The sequence below is a fragment of the Apis florea genome, unplaced genomic scaffold (assembly GCF_048593485.1).
Source record: "Apis florea isolate Af1SG1 unplaced genomic scaffold, ASM4859348v1 contig_3367_pilon, whole genome shotgun sequence".
Classification (NCBI taxonomy): domain Eukaryota; kingdom Metazoa; phylum Arthropoda; class Insecta; order Hymenoptera; family Apidae; genus Apis; species Apis florea.
Window position 1 is genome coordinate 4,662,004 of NW_028256746.1, and position 26,195 is coordinate 4,688,198.

General features: G+C 39.8%; 1 protein-coding gene across 4 annotated transcripts in view; it reads left to right on the plus strand.

The window, feature by feature from the left end:
* Positions 1 to 26,195, plus strand: part of LOC100868219 (lachesin) — a 267,208-nt gene that overhangs the window by 211,341 nt on the left and 29,672 nt on the right. For 3 of the 4 annotated variants that reach the window (XM_086911818.1, XM_086911819.1, XM_086911821.1), the window contains 3 exons: positions 2,094 to 2,378; positions 2,706 to 2,768; positions 13,285 to 13,440. In XM_086911818.1, coding sequence (XP_086767944.1) covers positions 2,094 to 2,378; positions 2,706 to 2,768; positions 13,285 to 13,440 — 504 coding nt within the window. The remainder of the gene's footprint in view (positions 1 to 2,093; positions 2,379 to 2,705; positions 2,769 to 13,284; positions 13,441 to 26,195) is intronic. The other variant, XM_086911820.1, reaches the window with a different exon arrangement.

The following is a 26,195-nucleotide window of genomic DNA, read 5'->3' on the forward strand; positions in this document are numbered from 1 at the left end:
TCGAAACCGCGACAAAGTTTTCCCTCGAGTTCCGCGTTTATTCCGCTCGAATTAAACTGTGGACGGTTATTTTCCACGTGGTAGAAACACAGCTATCCGGGACAAATATTTACATTTGATCAATTCCAAGAGAAGAGTGGGAGGAGAATATTACAAGGTGCATCAACGCTCCTGTGTTCGTTCTTCCACGGTTGAAACAAAACTTGGTCGCGGAGGAAAGGAAAGTTTTTCACCTGCAACCCTCTTTGCCAGTCGACAACGGAGCGGTCCGCGAGAAGTGGAGAGAGACTCGCGAGTCGGGAAATTGTTTCTGGCCAACTCTATTTGCCAGATGGAAACGAAAAGATATAGTGGGATTGCGTTAAACAACACCGCGTTATTGCTCCCGGCCGAAAGTCTCTCTCTCTCTCTCTCTTCTCTTCTTCGCTATCCATTTCGACGCTTGAATTTTTAGATCAGGGTGGAATTAGGACTAAAGCTTCTCTTCTCTTTCGTATTCTTATAAACATCTGAAAATATACATCTTGAAGAAATGTATTTAATAAATACTTTTAATGTTGCGCGGTAGCATTGGCAGCGTTGCTCAGATTGGAAAAATAAAAACTGTAAAAAAAAAAATTTTTCATTTACTTAGTGTTGAATAAGAAATGAATATGATACGATTCTATTATCTCATAATTAGAGTCCGGATTTTTATGTAATTGAAAATGTGTAGTGCTCAAATATTTGATTAGTGTACAAAAAATATGTCGATCATTTTATTCGCGAAAATTCGTGTGAAAAAAATCTGTAAAAAGAAACGAAAATTTTGTCATCAAAACCTACTCAGGAAATAGAGGAAAACGTGCCATTGAAGTCCTTTTTTGATTTATCCCGATATCTCAATCGGTTGTCGAGATACGAAGGAATGAAAGTTTCCATAGCGTTTAATATAGGCAGAGATTATGAATGGGCGACCACGTCCTTCCAAGAATCGCGTACTACGTCCTTCCAGGAATCGCGTCTGTCGCTTGTCTGGAATTTGAGATAAGTGCGAGCGAGAGATCCGAGCAAGCGACAAGGATGGAGATGGTAAACGGTTAAAAATTACACTTTTCTTTACACGAGGATATCTCGGAAACCGGAAGTCGTATCGGGATAAATCAAAAAGCGTTTTAAAGGGCAAGGATCCACGCTTTTAACGATCGCTCGTTCGTTGACCGGAAGTCACTATCTTCGGAGTTATAACGGTTTAAAGTTTTCCTAATTTTAATAGGATTTAATCGAGGTTGAAATATAGAATTGAATGTTACACTTTTCTTTACACGAGGATATCTCGGAAACCGAAAGTCGTATCGGGATAAATCAAAAAGCGTTTTAAAGGGCAAGGATCCACGCTTTTAATGATCGCTCGTTCGTTGACCGGAAGTCGCTATCTTCGAAGTTATAACGGTTTAAAGTTTTCCTAATTTTAATAGGATTTAATCGAGGTTGAAATATAGAATTGAATGTTACACTTTTCTTTACACGAGGATATCTCGGAAACCGGAAGTCGTATCGGGATAAATCAAAAAGAGTTTTAAAGGGAAAGGATCCACGATTTTTAACGATCGCTCGTTCTTTACATTTTTCCTAATTTTAATGGAGTTCAATTTTATGAGATAAGTTACGCGATAAATATGTTCATTTGTGAAAGAATAACGGTTCAGAGATAATAAGATATTCTTTTCGCTTTCGACCAAGTTCTCGTCTTCAAACCAGCAATCATAATTCATCCGTTAAAATTTCTCGAGCAAATCGAGAAAATAAATTATAGTCCGTAAATGAACCATACAATAACCAATAATTTAAGATGCACTTTCCACAATGCTTTAAGCTTCACCACCGTCGACTATCGATCTCCATAATCGCGGGAATAGCTCGGTATAATTCATGGTCAGTGATTTCGTGGAAGATAAATCGCGGAACGGACGTAACCAGCAGTCCCTCCACATCCACGTCGACTTAATCGTTGCCTCTCTCTTTCTCTCTCTCTCTCTACGAACGATTATTCATTCGACGGATCTGCCGAATATGGACCATAATAACCGTAGTCCTTCGTTTCGATGTTTAAGTTTCGCCGATGATCTTCGTGCCGAATCAGCTGGTCGGTGCACCAGCTGGCACGAACGTAACGATCGATTGTCACACGGAGGCTTATCCACGGGCGATGAGCTACTGGTTCCTCGGCGAGGAGATGATACTGTCCAACGAGAAGTACACGACGAGCATCATGGAGAACAGTTACAGGGCGTACATGAGGCTGACCATAAGGAACTTGCAGGCTGGTGATTTCGGCAATTATCGTTGCATCAGCAAGAACTCGCTGGGCGAGACAGAGGGCTCGATCAGGTTATACGGTAAGATGAATCATTTGTGAATAACGAAAAAGGCGATGAATAGAAAAATATGAATTAATTAAAGAATAGATCGAGAATTTTTCATATTAAAAATTTAAATTCATTTCTGATGAGATATTTCTTCAAGTAAGTTTCTCAATAACATTATTTGTTGAATCGATTACGAAAAGTACAGCCAATCGTTCCAAGTTAATCATAAGTCTTGTAAATCATAATTCTTGAATCGAAATTCGTTGTCTCGTAGCATTCGTAACTCGAATCGATGATCGAAAATGGGTCGAATAGGTTCGAATAAGAGTCGATCCTTAAAGAAAATTTTTATTTCAGAAATTCCGAAACCATCGGCTGCGCCGAAAGCCACGGAGATCAAGAGCAGCGCCAACAAAGAAGGTGAGAGGCTCATTGAATACATTGCACTTCAAGCCCCCTCTATCGATATCACGTAAGTCCTCTCCGACGCTTCCCTCTTCATCGAAATAATTCTTCTTCTTCTTATCCGTGTATTTTTTTTCTTACTTTCGAATCGATCCGTTAAAATCGCTCGCATCGTTCGAATAACCACGATCGATGAAAATTCGTAATCAATTGGTCGGAAACGAAACGGAGCCGTACGATGAGATATTTAAATTTCGTGTTCGATCGTTAAATTTCACGGGAGATCAAGGGGTTTGCTCTTGTAATCCAAACAATTTGGACGGGGGTCGATATCGATCGCTTCACGCTCGGTCGGAGAACAGTAGAAACGTTGTCTCGATTCCTTCGAGGGGACACGTTTCCCCACGATCGACTACCGTACATCCTCGATACGTTAACGACATCCGTTTTGTGCCATGGTTAAATCTCTTTCCGATTCCCGACCTCGATCGCTCCATCCACCCCATCCATTTATCCTGCTACGAGTTTAAAAACTCGTAATTTCTCGAGGAACGCGATTTTTTCAGTCACACTTTTCAATAATGCTTAATTTTTCATATGTGTATTTGTTTTTATAAATTTCTAAGTATTTAACTTCTTTTTGTTTCGTAACGATTCTTCTTTCCGTGTATGCATATAATTTGAGAAAATGAAACGACTTATACACTATACACATTATTCTTATTTTCCTCAGATTGTATCGTATGTATTAAAGTGACTTATAAATTATATGTATAATTCTAAACTCCTAAACTCTATTTATCGATCCACACGAAAGCATTCCTTTTCTCCGTCTCGAAAAAGGAAATAACGAAAGAAAATTCTCGATCGAAGACTCTTCGATTTTTGAGTTATATCAAAGCGCTATTTTTTTTTTTTTTACAAACAAGAAAAAAAAAAAAAAGATTATCTTCAATTCCAACTCTCGAAAGCGATATCTAAGCGGCGAAATTCTATCGTTGTCTCGGAAAAAGCGTTGTTTCTCGAAAAATGAATGGAAACATTGAGAGGGCCCTCGATCCTGGAGAATAGCGGCTCCACTCGAATCTAATCTTTGCATTAGGCGGGTTAGCTCGGCGTGTGCACATTGGCGGGTGTATTATTAAAGCGGCGTGAATAAGTTGGGTTGATGCCTAGGTCAGATCCCTGTGGCTCTGGCCCCGTGTTCCCGTAGCGAAACCAATCTCAATATGCTGCATTATTAACGTCATACAAGGCTCGGCCGCGGCGGTATTACCACCATTAAGCTTCGCGATTTTACTCCAACCTTACCTGGCCCGTGGATTATTGTCGAATTTGCGCCCCGTTACCTATGGGCCGAATCTCGACCCACGGATTTCCACTTGGGACCAGATTCTTTGTTCCTTGACATTTTCCCCCTCCATAATAATAATAATAGCCGTACACTTTTCGAACGGGTTGGTATTATCGATTCGATCGTGAAGCGACCTCAAAGCTTTTTCCTCTTTCAAATACCGATTAATCGACGATTGGTGAACCTCGATCGAAGCGAGGAAAATTGGATGAAAGAGTTTCGAGATGAAAGCGTTTAGAATCCGTTTGATTAGGTAAATCGTGTAGCGGATAATTTAAATAACTTGGTCCAGCGACGATGTAAAAAGGAAATAAATATCAATTATTAACTCATGTTTGATACGCGCGTTTTTGATAAGATTAAAATATTTATTACCGCAAATCGATCAAAGTGTCCAGTTTATTTATGAAAACGGTGGTATAAATGCATGGGTTCATGAATGAATGAATAGGTGTCGGAAGAAATATAGGACGCCCCAGTTTTCGCCTCGTACAAATTTTGTCAATAAATTCTACGTGAAAAAAATAAGAGTAACACGTCAAATAATAAAGATCTATAAATGTTCCAATGGAACAAAAATATGAAACGCAGTTGAATCAATTTCTATCTCAAAGTCTCGGATATATATATATATATATATATATATATATGGATGCGTGTTTGCTACTAATGTGCTATCGAATTTATCGTTAGATTTAATTATAGTTTACAGTTTTATCCAATTGTACGAGCTTTGTTGTACAATTTTCCCTGTAACGAACCAGTGTGTACACGCAGTAATACGTATATACCTTAATTTAACAAATAACATCTTTCCATTGTTCGTGAAAAATAATGTGATCGTATTAATTAAATGACGTGACCCTAAATATCCATAGACTTTCGATACTATTCGACAAAATTCGAGAAAAGCACATCGTCGAACGAAGAACAGTTAAATTCTGAAGCCGTAAAAAATCGACGACAAAATCGGATCAAACATAATTAATATTCGTATCGTGCAATTTTCCTATACCTCGTGTCCATTGAAATTAGAAACGTCGAGGGAGAAGAAATATAAGGATCGTAACGATCCTCTCGAAATTATATTTCTGGCACGCTTCAAGTCAGTCACCGGCCAAATGTTTCCCAGTTTTATCGTAATATCGTAATGTACGAGGCGAATGATTGACTGCGGTGCAACGAGAAAGTTTCGCGAAATCTGGCGTTAGCTCGTGTTCGTCGCCTTCCGTGGCTCGAAATCAATCTTAATATTAGCGAATTATTAATGACCCCGAGCGTGGCGGGCAATAACTCACGAATGGGACGTTAAGCGCCACCGAACAGTTTCCAATGGGACCCGCGTTGCTCCTTATCTGGTCAGATAAGAGCCGAAAGCGGAAGCGAGACCTTCGAGGTTGATGTATCGATCGACAACCCCGTGACACCTGGCTTTTCTCTATTCTCTAACAACATTGTGCCATCGTTTCCTCGAATCGAAATAACAATTTAACGAAAGAACGAAGGAAGAGGAGAAAATGGTAACATAGCACCCCTCCCTCTTAGATTTTAAAATTTAATTCAATACAATTTGTATTGTATTGAAATTTTTGTTTGAATTTTAGATAAAATCTTAGGATATACTGTGAGTGAGAAAGTGGAAGCAAAAGAAAAATAATCAAATTGAATATAATTTTGGGCAAATATATTTTTTTGCATCAATTTGGATCATTTGTGTCCCATGTTTTTTCTTTTTTTTTTTTGGATATTTATTGAAGTTTATATAAGTTGTTAAAATTCGGTCAAATTAATTCAAAAATAGGTGAAAATCTTCTCTTGAAAAGATTCAAGAATTTGAACAGGAAATTTTTGCAAGTTTTTGAAATTCGAAATTTTCTTATTCTGAATTTAAACGATCCGGCGAAGAATTCGCGTATATTGTGAAAATATTTATTATTATCTAATGTAAACACGTTTAATTAATCATCTATTTGAGTTCCAAAGTTTCCTTTACATTATTATCTGAAAATTGTGATATAGGAGGTGTTAATTTTCAATTAACATTCTTTAGAAGATCGATTCTAAAGCCCGAAAATAAACATCTCTGTTTCCATCTTCATCCAATCCAAACTTCAATTATTTGTAATCTAATAAGCAAATTTTATCGATCAGTTCGGTTATTAAACATTTAAAATTGAACAGTTCGACTCGTCCAATGTATAATTTTCTTTTATCATTTTATAAACGATATAAAATTACCAAATTTTCATTTTCATAATAAAAAAAAGTCCAGAAATCTATACGCTTTTCAAATAAATATCGCACCTGAAGATCAATCTGAGAATTAATGGACGAGGCGCGTTAAATATTTTTCAAATATTTTTCTCCCCGAATATGAAAATTATAAGAGAGATCCAGCTCGTCAACGGAGAAGCCATAATACCATAATTTTTTTTTTTTTTTCCTCTTCCCCTTTATAATAACGAGTAAGCAAAAAAAGAAGAAAAAAAAAAATCGACGATAAAAATAGCTCAAGGCAAATCCGCATTCGACTTTCGTATATAAATTATTGAAAATATCGTATTGACGATGATTTCGATATCGGGTGAGGAGGGGGAAGAGGAGGAGGGGTTCGACGCCGCATTTATCGAGCCACATCGCCCCATCCACGAATCTCGAGGAAGATTTTAATTTTATATCGGGACATTATATTGTCGGGCCGGCACCCGGTGCTGACCTAATTAAGCGCATTTAAAATTCAATTACCGTTGTCCTGGCGGTCTCGTGCGAAGCTGAATTGTATTGTCGCGAACAGACATCGGATGGAACCGCTATTGACTCGCAAAAAAAGGAAAAACAAAATCGCGGAATCGCTCGGCTAAAAAAATATTCCGAGTGTGTGTGTGTGTGTAGGTCCTCGGTTTAGATAGTATGTACAGTTTGTTGCTCGTTTTCGTGTGTAGCGTTACAGTATAGCTATTAGTTTTCGATCGACGGAATTGTTCTATCTGTATTAGTCACGTTTATTTTTAGAGTATCCTTGGTTTGAACTGATAAGTGTCTTGCGAATGTGTATGCAATTTTAATTAATTAATCCAATTCTAGATACGGTTGGTCGCCAGACAATTTCTATGCTATATCAGGAAATAATTAAGATAAGGAAACATAGTGTTTTACAGTGCACGAAAGAAATAAATTTTCATGTCGCGAGAATATTTAGATCTCTGTATTGTTTGCATTTAATTACCTGTTATGAGTAAGTTATTATTGAACGAAATAGTAAACTTTTATATGAAATTTTTCACGCATTTTATAACTATACCAACCTGGATATTATCTTTTTTCGCTGTTTCAAGTTTTAACAAAATTTAACGAGAGAGAGAACCTGTGAAATATTTATTAAAATCTCTGCTTTGTTATATCACTCGGACAAATAGCAAGAAGATTTATCAGGGAAAATAAAAATTCTTTCGAAAGGAATTCAAGAGTGAAATTTTACCCGGGATACAAATGGATCGAGATTATCCACAGGGAGAGTTAAATTTATAGTATCCGAATATTTTTACCTCGCGAAAGTTCTCTTCTTTTCGATATTTCATTTAAACAACATGTACGCATACATATCGAGCGCAAAGCGTTGAAATTAAAATCGTGATACCTCCCAAAATCGTGATATTTTCGCAACCAACTTGTAAAAGCTTTAGCAGCTTAATTTAACGTTATAATATACCCGTACGTATTATGAAACGATCCGATATCTGAGAAATTAGAATTAAAAACCGCTTACCGCTGTTCGAAAATCCTAAATGCTAAATCCACAATGTAACCAGATAAATTCTTATTACAAATTTCCACGCTCATAAAGTCCGGACGGGGCAGGAGAAAATCTGCACAACGCGGCACCATTATTTGCAACGGCTTATAACTCGTTAAACACGCCCCTAAATCTTCCGCTTTCAAAAAGCAAACTTTACGATCGCTCGAATATTCGCCCCCCTCCAACTCTCCACCCAACCCGCTCCCCCTCCAACCCCTCGTTAGGGCTGCCCTCTCGACGAAGGGTTGGGATTAGGCCCACGAGAATATACGATATTTAATAATGCCTGGACACACTAGTCGTCCCCCGGGACATCCATCGATCCTAGAGGCCGTAATTAATTATCGCGGAGCAAGGAGGAGCGGAATTATTTCTGGTATTAGCCTCTGGCCAACGACGCGGGTTTATCGAAGATGGTTTATCGAATCCATCGATTCCATAATCGGCGGGATCGATCTCTCTTCTCGAAACGGGGTATATCCTTTGGGACGCTCATCTTCTCGGGAAAATGTAAAATTGAAGGAAGGCTCTCGTTCGAAGGGAAATCGTAAGAGATCGAAACGAATCACGCCGAGCTTCTTTCGTGGAATACGTCCCGTAACAATCGATGGTTACAATCGTGGAAGGAGCTGATTTTACATTTAGAAAAATGAAATAAGGAAATTTTTCATTTTAGAAATGAAATGCTTCGTTTTCGAGCAGCTTTTTTTTAGTTTCTCGATTCTAGCACCGATTACGAAACGGCGATACGATATATAATTAAATTATCCCGTGGACGTTTATTTCCACGAAGAAAATCTCAACCTTAGTTTACACAGTTAAGTTTATTATCGGAGACAGAGAGCGGATGGGAACAACTGGCCGTTAAACTGGCCGAACCCATCGATTCGCTCGCGATTCAATCGATGGTATATCGCGCGGGAGATCAGGTCCGATTCGAATCACTTCTCTCCGCTTTTCAATTGAATTAGTCCCGACCGATCCCTCCGTCTGTTCGCGGATCCAGCCGCCGGCCAAGATCACCCCCCGATCCTTCTTACCTTCAAGCCGGAATTAATTTCTCCGGTTTAGCTCTCGGTGATCCTCTCGTTTAATAAGCCCGGGCCCGATCTTTCTGCCCCGCGGAAAGAAAAAGAAGAAGAGGAGGAGAGTCGAACCGTTTCCCTTCGAACTTTTCCATTTAAAATCCGCGCGATGGATAGAAGAGGGGAGGAGGATAAAAGCGGAATGATCCACGATCGCTGTCGCGCGAATTTTTCACGGTTGTTGCCGCGAGAAGGTTGGCGCGTTGAAACCCTGAAATTTTCAACGAGTTATACGCGGAAAGTTGGAGAGGAAAAATAAGAGGAGAATGGAAGAAAAGGGGAAACAAGGGCCTCGAAAGGTGTGCGGCGGATGAAATACGGGGTTGGCCGCGATTGTTGCCGCGTAGGTAAAGGAAAGGAAACACCGTTGTACAGAGGCGTGCCTTTCTACTATGCGCGCGAGGATGCTACACGAGAGAGGAGGGAGAGCGTGTTCTTAACTCGGCAAAGATGGTTGTAGGACCCGGCCATATTGTTACGAGGACGAGGGTGGACGAGCAAGGCGGGGTTGCAAAGGCTACGAAACAAAGTTCGCCCGGGCGTATTTAAACTTTTATTCGAAAACTTTTTAACGCCACCTCCGCCCTTCTCTTCCTCCTCGTGCTCGTCCTCGCTTGTCATCGTCTTGTTCGCGTAGCTACGCGGTGTTTAAAGGGTCGCTTGTTTGCCGGCCAGAAATGAAAGAAAGGAGGAAGGTCTTCTGGCGAAGTTCTTCTCGAAACGCGCGCGGAAGGGAATATTTCACGGGAACGGACGGCGTTGTTGAAAATACGGGGTTGGAGGAGGATTATACCGGGCAGGGTATATCCGGGAAGGGAATTAATTGAGTGGATGCCTCTCTCTCTCTCTCTCTCTCTCTCTCTCTCGAAATTCTGCTAACCTGTTTATTTTTGGACCAGCTCCAGTCGAGTTCCACCGAGGCGAGGATACTTCTTATTCGCAACGGTGCAAGTTTCCCCTCTTACCTGGAAATTAATTATTTCTTGTCCCCGTGAATCGGGCGTTTAATCTCGCATGCTTTTGGAAAATTGTTAACGAGCCGGTGAAATTTCTCCCCGTGAAATTCTTCCTGTAATCGGTGTTTAAAATGTAAATTCTATACCTGGGGATCGAGGTGTGGAACAGAGATGGAGTTTCGTAGGATTCGAATGCTTTTGACGAGATTGGCGTTTGCCGGGTATTTCGAAAATTTTGTTATATAAATATCTCTTCGATATTGAAACGAATCGAACCTCTTATGAGACTGATGAAAAAATGTTTCGTTGAATTCTTACTAATTCAAATCGTGATGGGAAAATTATGGACGAATTAGTTTTCAATCATTTTTTCTTTCTTATCTCTATTCAAAACGACAAATAAATACGTTTCGTTTTGACGACGAAAGGAAATCGATTAGTCGTTTGTGCATGGGACAATCGTTTGAATATTATGAGTAGTATCGGTAATAAGTGGCGTACCATCTTACCGCAACTGTGTATGAAGGGTACGTATAATGCTATACGGTCCCGTGTTGGACATGAATCTGAATTGCACCCTTGGTTGATGCTCGCTAAGCAAAATTACCATCTAACCAAAGTTTCAATCTTCTCTGGCGAGCAAAGATTGCCTCGGGACTGCCAGTATGTAGATCTTAAACTTCAGTTTAGCTATTCCGTTTTGTTTTCATACGGTATCTCTCTATACCTGCTTGGAGACTAATTTCAAAACTTATCGATGGAAAAAACGTAAATTTACAGGGAATTTAGAATGGAATCTCTGTTATTATCGCGATACCTGACTTGTGCATATAAACCATTTTCAAAATATTTACGTATTTCTGTAAATACGTAATAATAGCTTGAAAGCTGTTTCACAATGATCGACATGGTGTATAACTATACAGTATTGAATGTAATTGAAGAACTCGAAGAACTTGTATCGTAATAATATTATTCAAAATTATTTTGCAAATATAATAGATGTATCAATAAATAGAAAAATTAATAACGAAGAACGATTCGACGTTGTAATTATCTATTAGAATTTGATGAAAAATTCCAAGGCACGTTTGTCGATTAATTCACTCGAACACGATTTTTCTGATCCATCCCAAACCAAAATATTATCCCTGGTTAGTTAACGAGTATTTTATCATCGTCACAAGTTATGAGGGAAACTCGAGGGAAGGAGCAACAGACATATTTGTGCAACATTCTCGAATCGAGGAGTGGTTTCCATCGTAGTTACGAAGTTGGTTGGAGGAACTCTGGCCCCGAGTTCGAGAATGAAGAGAGGACTCGATTCTTGCGGTGGAGAAGGAGAAGAAGAAGAAGAAAGAAAAAAATAAATAAATAAAACTGGTCGAGTACCGAAACGACCGAGTTCCTCCAGCCAAGTTTCGAGACGGTGGTGGTGTACTGCATCCTCGAAGAAATTCCAGTTTCTACCGCTTTTTCGGGCGAGGGCGTATTTCGCGTGAACGAACTTCCGATTCCACGGAGATCGTTGCACACGAGAAGAAGGGATATCCTCTGACCGGTGGAATTCCAAATTCGCTCAGCTTCCCGATATAATAATAATATCTTCTGCCCGTCGATCCCGTGGCTCGTTTGTTCACCAGTATGTGGCTCGATATCATCCCCCCTCGAGGCGAACGAGTTAATCCTGACGCAACGATCATTCTCATCCGATATTATATCTCTTTTTAAAGCGTAACGAGTAAATGAACAATATTGCATCTCTTCGAGTCTTAAGCCAGAATTATCTCAATACTTATACATTACGAAGCAAAGCATCGCATTTGAATTTAAATAAGAAGAAGAAGAAGAAAAAAAAAAGTACAAAATATTCAATATCTTTATACGCGTCGATAAGAATTTTATTTCGCATAAATATAAAAATCTAATTATTACGCGTTTATAATATTTGAAAGCAGAATTCCTTTCTTAAACGTATCGAAAAAGGAAATTCTTCGCTAGGGTCGAATCCTGCATCGATGGGTCAAAGCTGGAAGAGCTTTGGAGAGCGGTATTCCCGGAACGACTTTATCCCGCAAGACCGATCGTCGTGGCCGATCGCGAGGACAGAGAGAGAGAGAGAGAGAAAGAGAGAGAAGAAGTACGTTCGTCCGACCGTGAATCGTGAAGAATCGCTCCGAAATCGGGAGCGTTCCATTCTTGTTTTTTTCCATCGGGCGACTCTTTGTGCCGCTCTTCCTCTCCGCCCCGCGCACGGTTCAATGGAACCGTCCTCCATCGAAACGCAACAAGTTGAACTTGGCTGGTTTTCAAAGAAGCTGGCGGAATTCATCAAACCGGCCCCCCCTCCAAACGGTTTTCATCGCGCGTCTCTCCCGCATCTCTTAGCTCTCTTAGATCGCGCGCATTCCGTTTTCTTCTTCTGGAAAAAAGAAGAAATCTTCTCAAATCTTTCTCGGACCTGTTCCTCGAGTGATATTCGCGGAAATTTGTTGATCGTTTGCTTGCAAGGAGGATTTAAGGAATTTGTTGTTGCGAGGAAAAACGACGATTATAACGAAACTGATCGCCAATTAATTAACCGATCGATAAGGATAATAAGATCTCCCCTCCTCCCTAGTATCGAACTTCCTTCCGTGTTTTTATAAGCTCGACGAGTGTTTTTGATGGCTCTCTGCTTTTTTCTTTTTTTCTTCTTCCTTTTTCTTCCGTGAATTCCGTATTTCAAAGTTCAGCTCGGGATCGGGATGAAATATCCGGAATTTGCCTAAACTTTCTTCGTCCGTGTTCGATGAGAGGGGGACGCATGTACACACACACACGGAGTGGGGTTCGGAATAACGATCGTACATTGGCCGATATCGTTGGTCGTATATACCGGTCCGGTTTAATCGTTTCGGAAAAAAAAAAAAAAAAAGGAAAACGAACGAGATAGGTGGCCAAACTGCGCATAGAATTAAGTTCCCATGGTTACGCGACTATCTCGCGCAGCTGTGATCGAGATTCAATTAAGAAAACGGAAAAAGAGATCGGTCCCCTCCCTATATCGTGTATTCCACCGTCGTGAAATTCGTCCGGCCTTCGTACGATTCGGGATGCATCGACGAGGATTAAACGATAAAGAAGCGAAACTGAACTGGAAATGAGAGAGAGAGAGAGAGAGAGAGAGAGAGAAAGGGAGAGAGAGGAGGGGAGAAAGAAAGAGAGGACGGAGTAATAGAAGGAAAGGGAGGAGAGTAAGTAATATAGAAACGGTGTTGGTGAAGGGGAAAGCAAGGAAGAGGGGGAGGAGGAAGAGAGTTGGCTGGGTTAGATGAGAAAGGTCCTAATCTATTTTCAGGACGACCGAGCACGCCGTCACCAGCAAAAAGGCCGACCACCGTGTGGCCATCCTCGTACAACCCGTACTATACGAAAAGGACAGAGAGGCCGCCTCCCCCGAGCGAGGAGAGGGTCGAGAGGCCAGAGCAGAAGCTACGTGGCGGGCAGAGCACAGGTGAGGCTTGCATTCTCTCATCTGGCCCTCCCTCTCCCGCTCTTTCTTTCGTTCTTTGTATAATCGCGTTGTTGTTTGTTATTATTATTATTATTATTAGTATTATTATTATTATTATTATTATTATTATCGCTCTCTCTCTGTGTTCTCCCCCACTCCTCACCCTTCCCCCGATTTTCTACGCACGCAAACGCGCACGCAAACCTCACGCGCACACCCTCTCCTCAACCTCAACCCCCACCCCTCCCTCCCCTCCGCGGCAATTTTGGCCGCGGCCCTCGAGCCGCTCTTTGCCACGCGATATTCTGCACTTGTGCACAGAAACCGCGTGCACGGCGGCGTGGCTGCTAGATCGATTGAAACGCATAGAGGGAAAGAGGGGATTGGTTTGGTTCGCGGCCAGTTAAACCTTTTGCCACATAGGATGAGACGATGGACGATGCGGTGTGTGAACGAAGCATCTTGCCGTGGGTGGGATGAGTATCGATGAATGAAATTAAGGTAAAGTAAAGAAATAGAAATAAATTCGTTTCACGATATTTCGCAAGAGAGTATTCTCGTTGAGAGAGGATGTCTTTGTCTATCGCTAGAATCGAATAGAACTATCTCGTTCGCGCAGGCGAAAAGGTTAATCGTGAAACGTTTGACATTCGATTTTTGACGAAACTTTGCCGTCGCTTTGAAACTGATATAGCGAGGAGCAAGAAAGAGTTCTTCTTTCTTTCTTTCTTTCTTTCTTGTCTCCTTGGTTGGCGCCATCCACTTGGCTCGAGTTTAAAGAAAAGAAAGTGCAAAGAGGAGGGGAGGAAGGTTAGTTGTTCGAGTGTTGAACTCGAGTTTGCGCAACTGAAAGAAAATACGCGTCTCCATGCTTCGATCGTTTCAAAAATATTCAAAGTTCCCTTGAAAAATCCCTGTCGAACGTTTGAGCGGAGAGAAAGGATGTTAAGAGGCGCGCGAGCTTATCGAGCGCTTTTAAAAATCTCCGCCTCTCCACCTAATTCCACGCGAAGAAGCTAAAACTCTCGTAGCTTCAAAGTAATCGTGTATTTAGAGCGTAGAAAGTTACGAAAGCAAATCTTCCTCTCGTTTTTATATAGTTGGCAAGCTTGAACCATTCGTTTTTTATTTGACAAAACGAATGGTCTGTAAGTGCAAAGCTTCCTTTAGAAAGTAGAACGCTTAGAAATATAGCGAGGGGTTGGGTTGGTTGAATGTTGATTCACATTTCACGGTCAAGATTCAAAAACTCGAGGAATTTTAATAATCCCCTACACCTTACCCTTTTATTCCTCTCTTTTTCGCAAATTGCTCTGCCCTCGTTTTTTTTTGTCTCCTTTTTTCTCTTTTCTCTTTTTTCTTTTTCTTTTTTTTTCTTTTTTCTTGTCGAGATATCTGCCTACCAGTAAGAATCCAGAAATCCTTAGTCCGGAGCAACTCGCTGTGAACTCGTCGTCGCGTTTGCGAAATTTAAGGGTAACCCTGTTTGCGCTGCATAATGCATCGCCTGTTTACAAGAATCCTCCGCGTAGACAAGAATTTAAAACGTTAAGAGGCGCGTCGAGCGGAAAACAGCCACGGGCCAAGAGCCGCTGCTACTTTGGTCTCGCCACCCTTCGACTCATCCTCTTTTCTCATTTACGCAAATAAGATCACGCCTCGGCTTCTTCACGGTCTTAAAAGTCGGCGTCGGCGTAATCACGTGCGCGATAATTCGGATACCGTATAATTTCCATGCGAGATAAAAAAAAGAAATATATACATATTTCTCCTTTCTCTTCTTTTCACTGCTAATGTAGAACAATGCCGCATTGTGTGAGTGGGTAATGCGGGTAAAGACAAAACTACGAAATTAACGGAGTGGGAATTCAAGACATTAGACCAATGTTGTTCGAATCTCGGTAAGATCCAAAGTCTCAGACATCCGATTATTGGTTTAATTACTCCTAACTTTGCCCCCGGCAATGTTTTGGCTGTTGTGTAACGAATCCCAATGAGATATTTCGTATTTTCAAACTTCGATTCTTGCTGCTTTATTCCTCGGCATTGTCTACGGGCAAGTTGTGGCGAAGATAAAGCTATGGATAAAACAATGAAGTCTGAGAAAGTAAAAATATAATAACAATTTCTTTTTTATTTTTTCTTCAATTTCTTTCTTCGTTTTTAAAGTATATCATTACTATTTACGGATCAAAATTTAATAATTCTATCGTCTCGTCCATTATTTTCATTTTCATTTTCATCCCCACTATATAGAAAATCGATATACTTCCATCCAAATCTGGTTTCAAACGAATCCTCCTCGATTCCATCCGCGCTATTTCCGTCAATGCGCTCGCCAATATTCTCTGACCTAATATTCCAATTTTGTCGTCGCGAAAAGAGCCATCGTGAAAAATTTACCAAATCTGAGTACTTAATTTCTAAGATAAAATCGGATAACGTGATATTTACGAGGTACAATCATAAAAACCCAAGGCCTCGCCTAAATCAAAATTTACTCGTTCCATCGATCGTTGTTTCAAAAATCAAAGAGCTGTAAATGTAACCGATACTCGTGCCCTAATAATTTCCACCGATTAATCTCAATCCGAAAATCGTCTTCCAATTTTTATTATTAAATGATGAATAGTAGAACATTGGAACCCGAGTGTCCAGGAAAAGTGAACCGAATCGTTCGAGCATTTACCGTTTTGTCGCCGCGATACAAATAGCCCTGTGCACACCGTCCATAAAATATCCTCGAGGGTGTTATCACGTGGCGATCCGTGTCACCGGTGAAGCATCGTTCCGCCCGTTGCCCATTCATTTTCATTCATTAACGGCCGTTAACGTCGTGATATTTTAGCCGATCCGGGGAAAAATCAACGCCGGTTGTCCGTCCCGGAAAATCTGTCAATTAGCCAGCAACTTTCACATCCGTGTCGTCCTTTTTTAGAGAAGAATATTTTGACGACAAGGAAATTTTCATAATGAGAATATTTGGACGAGGTGCGCGCAATCGTTCATGGTTTATCGATACGCTATTGTTGACCGGATCCTCGATAATGAAGCGGGGCTTGACAGAGAAATGACAGATATATTTTTGAAACAGTTAGCAGATTTATATTTTATCTCATTTTAGGAATTAAAAAATTTGACAGAAGATTTAATTAAATCGAATATATTTCTTGTCACGCGTATTTATTTAGAAAAATATAACTTCGTTTAGAGGTTGATTTTAATTACGATTTTTACGCGGTGTTGCAAAGTTCAGCGAAAGAAAATAATTTCATGCAATTTTAAATAGATAGAAGGTATTACGTGAGATAAGAAGATATTGATTCATATTTAACATTTCCCTCGCAACGAAATCTTCTAATCTACCATTCCAAAGATTGTCATTAAAAAATTATTTCATTCTGTTCTTGGGAACAGATCTCGTCTAACGATAATTTAAGCATCATTAATAGTTGGCAACTGTCGTTACGCAAACTATGGTCTGACAGTTGCACCGCACTCGAGAAAAATCCTCGATACTATTCTAAAAAAATCTGTTAAAAATTTATTTCACTCGGCCGAAAACAGAATTCTCGCCGAACAATAATTGAAATATCATTAAACTCGGAGCAAACAGTTCGAAGCCACTGTCGTTATGTAAACTATGGTGTGACACAGTTGCAGCGCACTGCACTCGATGCAGTCCGATCGCCGCGACCAAACGTGACCAATTGTACAACGTTTAAACTACGTCCCTGAAGGAAAATGCGTTTGGAATTTTACACGCGGCGCGGTGCTCGCGACACGAATGGCCAGGAGGAGAGAAGGGGCGCGAAAGCTCGAGAGAAAGTCGGCGGGCACGTACGCGGCCGAGTGTGGCCAGGATTGGCGGACGTATGTAGCTAACATTGGCGAAACGTGCGAAAGTCCACCGCGGAAGGGACAAAGTTCGATAAAGGGGTGTAAACCCGGTGATATTTTTACGACAGAACGCGCTAGAATCTAGATAACGAGAAAGGATCGACTCGAAGGATCGTGGAAATTGCTGTCGTTTGCGCGATTATGTCGGATCAAATGATCTCGAGCTGTGAAATGTGAAGTTCGAAATGTGTCCAAGATCGATCCTTTTATTATTTCTTGGATAGATAGTAAGATAGTTACTTGTTAGTTTGGACTTTTGATTTGAGAATTGGATGTGAATATTGAATGTAACTGTTTGACCATGAATATTATTAATTTCGATTTTTCTTTCGCGATTCTTGAAATTGCTAAAATTGAAATATTATTATGTTACAGTTTATGAAAAGAATAAATAGATATATACTCGAGTTATACGAGAAAAATGAAAACAAACTCGAGTAAAATTTTAATTAAAGATACGTGTACCGGTATTCGATCGATGTAACACGTTGCATCAAAGATGCAACGACGCCTTCTCAGTGTATTTGCTTTACGTATCCAGAAACGGCAAACTCGTTCCATCTTAATGTATTTCCTTTGGACGACAGTTGTTTCTCTGTCGCACGACCATAAGTGTCTAATCTAATAAAATAGTGAAATAAGTCCATGCCAAGGCGGTCGTTACGAGGCAACACGTGCAATCTCGCCGGCTTTCTTATGACTGACTACAATTGCATATACGTTGCATTGCAAAAGAGAATACCTGCTGCAGTATTTCCGTAGGGAAACTTGAAGGTTCTCGATAAATCTCAATTGGTATTTAATGATTTAATATAATATAAAAATAAAAAATGTAATATGATTTTATTATAAAATTTTTTAATATTTCGTTTTAAAATTGTAATCAGGTACAAAATTGATATCTTTGGAGTAAGAGGATCGAAATAAAAATTTATCACCTCGTTTATTGATAATTATTGCGAAAGTATAGCTTTCTTTTTTTTCAATCTTAAACCAAAGCAATAATTTTTTTTAAAATCATTACGAACAGACCTCTTCAGATACTTTCTACTTATTCAAACACCAACATAATATAATATAATCTTTCGATTCATAAATATTAGAATTAGTAGGCTCGCTAAAGCGAAATTTGATGTCTTGCCTAATCGATGATGTCGACTCGAATAATAATAACCACATTTTAAATCTTAATTGAAAATTCATCGATTACAATTGTCCAAAATAATTCATAATTTTCTCCATAATTCACCAATCACGATCGACATTCGTCGAATCGCGAAGCTCGATCCGAAGAATTCGCTTGACTCTGGCGAAGTCATCGTTGAACGACATCCACTTATTCCTGATTTCGAAGCCACCGGCTGTGTCTCGAAATTCGAGCAGCGTCAAAGACACGGGCAACACCGATAGACAGGTGGAGGGCGTGGTGGGTGGCGTTTTGAAATATGCATGGGCATCCCTTAGTACGTTTAGTAGGAAATTACGTAGGAACAACACGCGTCGCTTCTATGGCGTGCCGTTAATATTAACTACACCCCCCTCTCGAGCATTATCCCAGGTGTAAAGGGATAATAGTACGACGTAGAGCCAGCTGGTGGCGCTTTTAGATTATCGTTTCGTACGTGTTCGCGAAAATCGGTGATTCTGAACTCGTTGTCCTTGCTTTTGAATCTTTTTTTTCGCACAATTTAAATCCATGACAACAAAAAATTACTTGCCAACTCGACTCGAGTTTCTTTCAATAAGGAAACGATTTTTAATCCTTCCCCAGCATTATGGATTTTCACAGGCCAAACTTTCATTCTCTTTGACTTAAATTTATAAAAATTTGGTTTTAAAGTATCGCAATCAGAATTTCTTCAGGATTTTTTATAATCCAAAGAATGAAATTAGACGGAGAATTAAGTTTAAGAATTGGATTCCATATCTGATTTATCGTTAATAAACCAGATGATGAATTAGAAGAAAAGAAAAAGGGAAAAAGGAATCAGATTATTCGAGTCGAAATAAAGATCGGATGTGAGATTTATTATTTAATGAATTGTCACTTAATTAAATAATTGGCAAACGAGTCGTTTGAGATCGAGAGGGGGCGGCACGTAAACGAAGAATAGGATAAGAAATTGGCGGAGTGAAACCGCGACGAAGACGTTACATCATAGTCTGGTATACAAAATGCCGTCTTGCACGCGAGCCGGGCCGAAGGACTTTAATTGCGGCGTTTCGTGCAACCAGACTTTAAATAACTTGTTGCGGATTGGACAATTTAACGGCGCGAACGTTCCTTGCATAAAACGGGATTAAGGGCCGCGACGCGTATCGCGCCACTTTGGAGGGGGAGGGGAGGGCCAGTGGTTCGGAAACAATGCGCGAAAAGCCGCGCCGCCTTTAAGCAACACGATAAAGACTTATTCAAATGGTCCCCCTTTTCCTCTCTCTCTCTCTCTCGTAGATAATTCTGCCTCTTGAACGAAACGATCGTTCTCTGGTTAATTACGATCTCGACGAGGGGATGATATTAATGAAGGGATATTCATATTTCGTTTGAAAAAAGATGTTCTTTGTAGATTCAATATCATACACATTATAAATTATACTTTTCAATGGTACATATATATATACAATGTTCCCATATTTTATTTATAAGATACATATAAATGAATATGCTACGGTCCATCTTTTTGAATTGATTCAATTTTCCAAGCGATCGATTCTTTTTGTAAATTTTTTTTTTTTATAAAAATACGATGCGCATATAGTTATAAATAAACGTATAAAAAATAAAGATAGGGGGAGGGAAAAAAATACGATATGAATTTTTTACGCAACGATTTTTATTTCTCGATGCGGTTAACACGGGGGGAAAAGAAATAAGAACAAATCGAATCCATATGGAAATTTCCTTTAAATTAAATCCGTATCCAAGGTGGGATAATAAGGATCTTTCTTTTAAAAAAAAAAAAAAAAGAAGAAAATGAAATTCTAGATATCAGTTGTTCCCTGCTAAGCAAATGGATTATATGTACGGCGAGAGCGCGAACAGTTGGCAGCAATTTCCATCAGCATCTCGAAAATTCGTATTTCGTAGACAGTATCGGACAAAAAGCATTAGAGCGGGGTTCTGCATATTCTGGCGTATCTAATCTATGAACGCAATGTAATCTCACGAGCGGTTGATGCTGCTAATGGCTGCCACGCCGGGCATCCTCGATTCCTTGAAATTTCGTGGACACTTAGTATACACGAAGGCCGCCTCCCCCTCCTTCTCTCTAACAAGAAGCCCCGTGCGCGCGGTAGAACCGCCGACGCGCCAACTCTCCCGGAAATGCAGTCTAATCTCAATTTTCCCGCGCGCTCTTAGCATTAACATCGGTTGACCGACGATAAACTTCCACTCTATCTTCTCTCGCTTCGGTGTTTCCCCCTCCCCTGAAGAAAATTCCCTCGGCGAGCGGAAGAAACGACGATCATCATCCTCGCTGCTTCGACTCCAAATTTTCAAACATATCCGTAATTTCGTCCGGAGTTTTGTATCGCGCGAGAATGTAAATACAAAACGTCGTGCATAATACGATAATAACGGTGAGAGGAGGGGAGATAGGAAGTTGGTCTCGGCGACAAAGTTTGGCCCCGAATTCACGTCCCGAAACCGTCGTTTCGCGTACCGTTTCGATAAAGCATCGAGGAATCGTGTGAAAAGCGTCCGTAAACGGGGACCGTTTCCAACCCCCGTTTCAATGTTGTTCTCAACGCCACAGTTTTGATCGCGCTTTTCCCCGCGATTGCATTCCCCTAGTTTTCCGGGAGGAGCGCTATCTTCACTCTTTTCCCCTTAAAGAACATCTCCTCGCGTCTCTACAGCATTCGACTCTCGTTTCGACTACCACGTTGCTGGGTGGATACTGGTCTCGAAAACTATTCTGCAACGACTACCACCACGCTTAACGCTTCCTCCACGGACTAACACCGTCGCGGATATTCGTGGTACTAAAACTGTATTGGTATTCTGTTGGTTTACTAGTTTGGTATTGGGTATTTACGGTAACGATGATTCTTTTTCATATCCCAAGTTTTAAAATTGATGGAAATTTTTCTAGTAGAACAACATGGGATGTTGCATATAAAATTTTCTTCAATATCCGAAATTCGTACTTTTAATCTACCATTAGTCGAAAATATTAATTTTGTACACGATGCTTGGAAGTTATACGAACCTTTTCCTAGATCGAATCGTTCAGACAACAATATTTAGATATCAATTTTGTTCTCTTTGAACGAATCACCGTGTCGCACCGTGACTGCATCTATTTCGTATGTATTTATTCATTTTTGAATCTTGCGGGAGTGAATTGTTTGATTCCGCGATTCTTTTTTTTCTTCTTTTTACGTTCGTCAATCATCGGACTTCTGGGCTATATAGAAGGAAAAAAAAAAAAAAGGGAGGAAAAAGTATCGAGGAGAAAAATTCGGAAAAAGCAAACGGAAAAAAAAAAATGGTGATCGCTGATGCGGTTCTCTTTGTCCGCAAACAGATTTCTCGAGCCCGTGGCTTCATTCAGATCGTAGCGGTTTTTATTTGAGAATTTTACAAATGGTTGTATGTCATCGCGCGAATTCTCGTTCGCTACGTCACAGGTATAATTGTTTTCCAGATCGTGCCGCAATTGGCGCGGAAATTTTGCTGCTTCTATTCACAATGAAATTGAAAAAGCCGAGAGTGAGATGTTGGTGACAAAACGAATTGGTATAAAAAATTATCCAAGAGCAAAAACCAAAAAAAAAAAAATGACGGTTCGTCGCTAAAAGAAAAAAAAAAAAAAAAACATACGCTACAGATCTCTATTACTCGCCGAATCAATCAAATTCTTCTAAAAGATTATTTTCTGCAAAACTCGAAATAGTTCCCACACTGGTTAAATGCACTCTGAATGATAGATGAGTAATAACGATCCTATGACGAATTATTTTTTCACTTGTTGCATTATATTTCATTTTCGAGATTGTATTATTCGTTCATTACGTGATCTGCATTCATTTTGCTATTTCCTTCTTTTGTTTTTATATATCGAAAATTAAAGATGTCTTATATTATTATATATTATATAATTTTATAATTACTGTTATCAATGTTTTCATATTCTAAAAAAAAATCTAAAATCTCTGAAACGAAAGATACTTCGAATTTAACCAAAGAATAACATCAAAAAAAAAGCAAAAAAAAGAAAATCCTTAAAAGCATATCTTCCATTAATCTCCCTGTCAATCGAATTCTCCATTTCGAGGGAATATCAAAACGTTCTCCCTTCGTTTGACACGCGACCCGTGTCCAAAATCTCGAGTCGTGTCTGAAACAAAATAATAAATTACAGTATACTTCGAATTTAAAAAAAAAAAAAAGAAAAAAAAGAAATCTCCATTAATCCCTCGATCGAATTTTCTTCGAATCTAATCGAATTTCCCCCTGTTCAACGTGACGAGCACCTTGTCCAAAACCTCGAGTCTGAAACGAAAATGCGGGACTGGCCGGGTCGAATTTCCATCGTTCGACACCGTGGTAACGTTAACAAGGATCGCAGTGCCGTGTGTGTGTGTGTGTGTGTATCTGGCACGGTAGGAGCGGCGTTTAATCTCAATTTCCGGGGCTCGGTGTTCCAAGGCGCGCCGGCTGACGAGCAGTAAATAGGTAGCTCGCTCGTGCTACACCCAAATGCATTCTCGTTGCCGCTCTGTTTCCCGTTTTCCTCCCTCGCATTCTCTTCCTTCTTCTTCTTCTTCTTCTTTCTCGCGCGCGCGTCTTCCTCTGGAGGAGAGGGGGGTGTGTGCAGGTGAGACGCGTTGGTTAAACGGGCCACGTTTCCGCAGTGTCTTCAACAGTCGGGACGACTTTCTTCCTGCGAGACTTCGAATTCTCTTCGTTCAACTCCTCGAGGATATTTCAGATTCTGAACTGTAATTTTCTTATTAATACGTTCGCATTTAACTTCGTGCTTTGTCCCATCTCGTGATCGGGGAAAAAAAATTTTTCAAGGCTTTTGTTTTCTTCTTCTTCTTATTTTTCTTTTTAATTTTTTGATAAGAATTTATATAATGAGTGATTTAACCAAGCACGAAGAAAAAATAATTGAATCGATATGTTGGAGGATAAGAAAATGAATAAATGAATTTAACGAGAAAATATTGGACGAGATTTATTTATTCAATGAATAAGTTTTAGATTAAGGTGTTTGTACTGCGTTCTTAGAGAGATTCGTTTCCTCCAAAATTATAATTTTTTTTAGATTATATATATTACACTATTGCAAATAAACGATATTTTCGTATAAATTATCGAAAACTAATTATCGTTTCATCTTATTCAAATCGATCATAATTAATCGTACGACGAGCGTACTCGTCGTCTCTTCGCTTTTGCGACACAATTTAGATAAATTCTTTTTTTTTTTTTTTAATTAGCGCGATACAAGTAATGGGTTAAATTCTTTCGATCGAGTCGAACGTAGCTGGTAATCCCCGGTATCCCGAAGGACTATACAAGTCTGCTTATAAACACCCACCAGTTGTTGTCGAGAAGCTAATCACGGTGACTTAGCGACCGCTTAATGCCCATTAGCCAACACCTTCGCCACCGTGTTTCTTTCCAGGCGAGCGACAATTAACTCGGCTCGCTCCACATTTTTATCGAACAACCCGTAAATCCGTCTTTCGTCGAGTAATTATTCATCCCCTCCTTTGTTTCATGATCGAAAAAAAAGAGAGAAAGAAAGGGATCGGTCGCGTATCGAACGCATATCGATACGTAAAACTGACAAAAAAAAAAAAAAAAGGAATTAAAAATTGGCGTCTGCATCGTTGACAGAATATACATCGAAAAACAGACGGAAAAGCCGGAATTTCTCTTTCACAAAGAATCCCCGGTACGCGTAACGGTGTACTGCGATACACTGATAAATTTGTCGAGCAAATACACGTTTTAGCTCGAGTCTTGGATCCGCGCATAAACGCGTATTTTCCCATCGAATCCGGATGAAAATGATCCGTGATGGACGAGCGAGAGGCGTACGTTCGCCAGATTAAATCGTTCGACTACGTTGAATCCCAAATTGAAACCGTATATAACCTCTTCTAAAAGACGAGTCGTCAGATCGATGAACAAACACAAGCATAAGGCGGGCAAAGAAAGGATCTCTCTCTCTGCTCGCGAACAATGGAAAAAAAAATATTACGCAATTACGCAAAATAGATCCATAATCTTCAAATCGTATAAATCGTAAGAAGAAACATGGCCCTGAGCTCAACAATCTTGCAAAATTCGAAAAGAGATCAGCGAGCGAAGTATCGCAATTACGCAAAATAGATCCATAATCTTCGATTCGTATAAATAGAAAGAAAAGACATTAAAGTTTGCACATGAGAAACCGCGTAAATTGGCCCTGAGTTTAACAACCTTGCAGCTATCATCGATCACGCGAGTATCACGTACCGTTTTTTTTTTTTTTTTTGTTTATACTCGCCGATTCGTCTCATCGAAGCGTAGTTGAGTATTTTCCGGCCGGTGTAAGCGACGCTTCCGCCTTAAAGCGGGCAAGTTTGGAAATAAACGAGACGCGGAATCGATGTTTGCGGTGAAATTGAATCGCTTATCATCCCCGGATCACCATTCATTCGTGGAATCCCCGGCCTCCCGCTCCCGCCGGCATAATATTGATATTAAATTTCCAAGTTATTCGATATCGATCATCAATCATGGTGACGTCGAGCGGGAAACAAGATTCGAACGGAGGGGGGAGGGAGAAAAGGAGAAAAACGGTACCTGTTGCGCGATAGGGTTACGCGAGGATGGGATGTTTCGCGATCGGGAAATCGCTTCGAATTGAGCACGATAGATCGATTATTGGCCGATCGCCTGAAACGAGGGAGAATACGTGTAATGTGTGAGTTTCGAGATTAAGTTAGTTGCTATGATACACTTTTTGTGAGATATCGCGCGAGATAAGTAGATTATTCGAAGGATGCATATATCTTGAAAGATCGTTGTGGAAAGTAATTTTTCGAAAATGGACAACTACGTTTGAGAGCGAACTATTCGAAACTTTAGAAGAAATATTTTCCACAGTTTTTCACGCTCAAATATATTTGCACCCTTTCTTTTAATAGTATTTTGAAACTTTAGTAGAACAATGTAATAGTGAAATATCTATTGCAATTCTGTTTACATTTTACGAGGGAGTGCTTTCACGCTCAAATATTTGCACTCTTTCTTTTAATAGTAATAGTATTTTCAAACTTTAGAGTAATGTAATAGCGAAATATCTATTGCTATTCCGTTTACTTTTTACGAGCGAGTGTTTTCACGCCCAAGTATATTTCCACTTTTTCTTTTAATAGTAACAGTATTTTGAAACTTTAGTAGAACAATGTAAATATCTATTGCAATTCTGTTTACTTTTCACGAGTTTTCAAAAAAAGAATTTTAAAAGAATCATAGAAGATCGTAGTAATGGAATATAAAATCTATCGAAGCAACAAGGTTACGATTTTTCGTAAGCTCACAATAAACAATACCATGTTGGCACAATTCTCTAATTAGAATCATCATCGTCAGTTAAAATTTAATCATATTGAAAATATATAATTACATAAAATCGAGGAGTATTATCAGAAATTTTTTTATCGCCGTCTATCACGTTACGACGCGCAAGAAGCAGGGAAATACACCTGTTGCTCGCGGCCATCGATAGACCTATCCAGAAGCTTTTTAAAAAGCAACGGCTCCCCAGCCCCATAACCATCCATTGAAATTTATCTACTTTACCGCAAATCGGTTCAAACAAAGGGTAGCTTCGTTCCAAGGGATT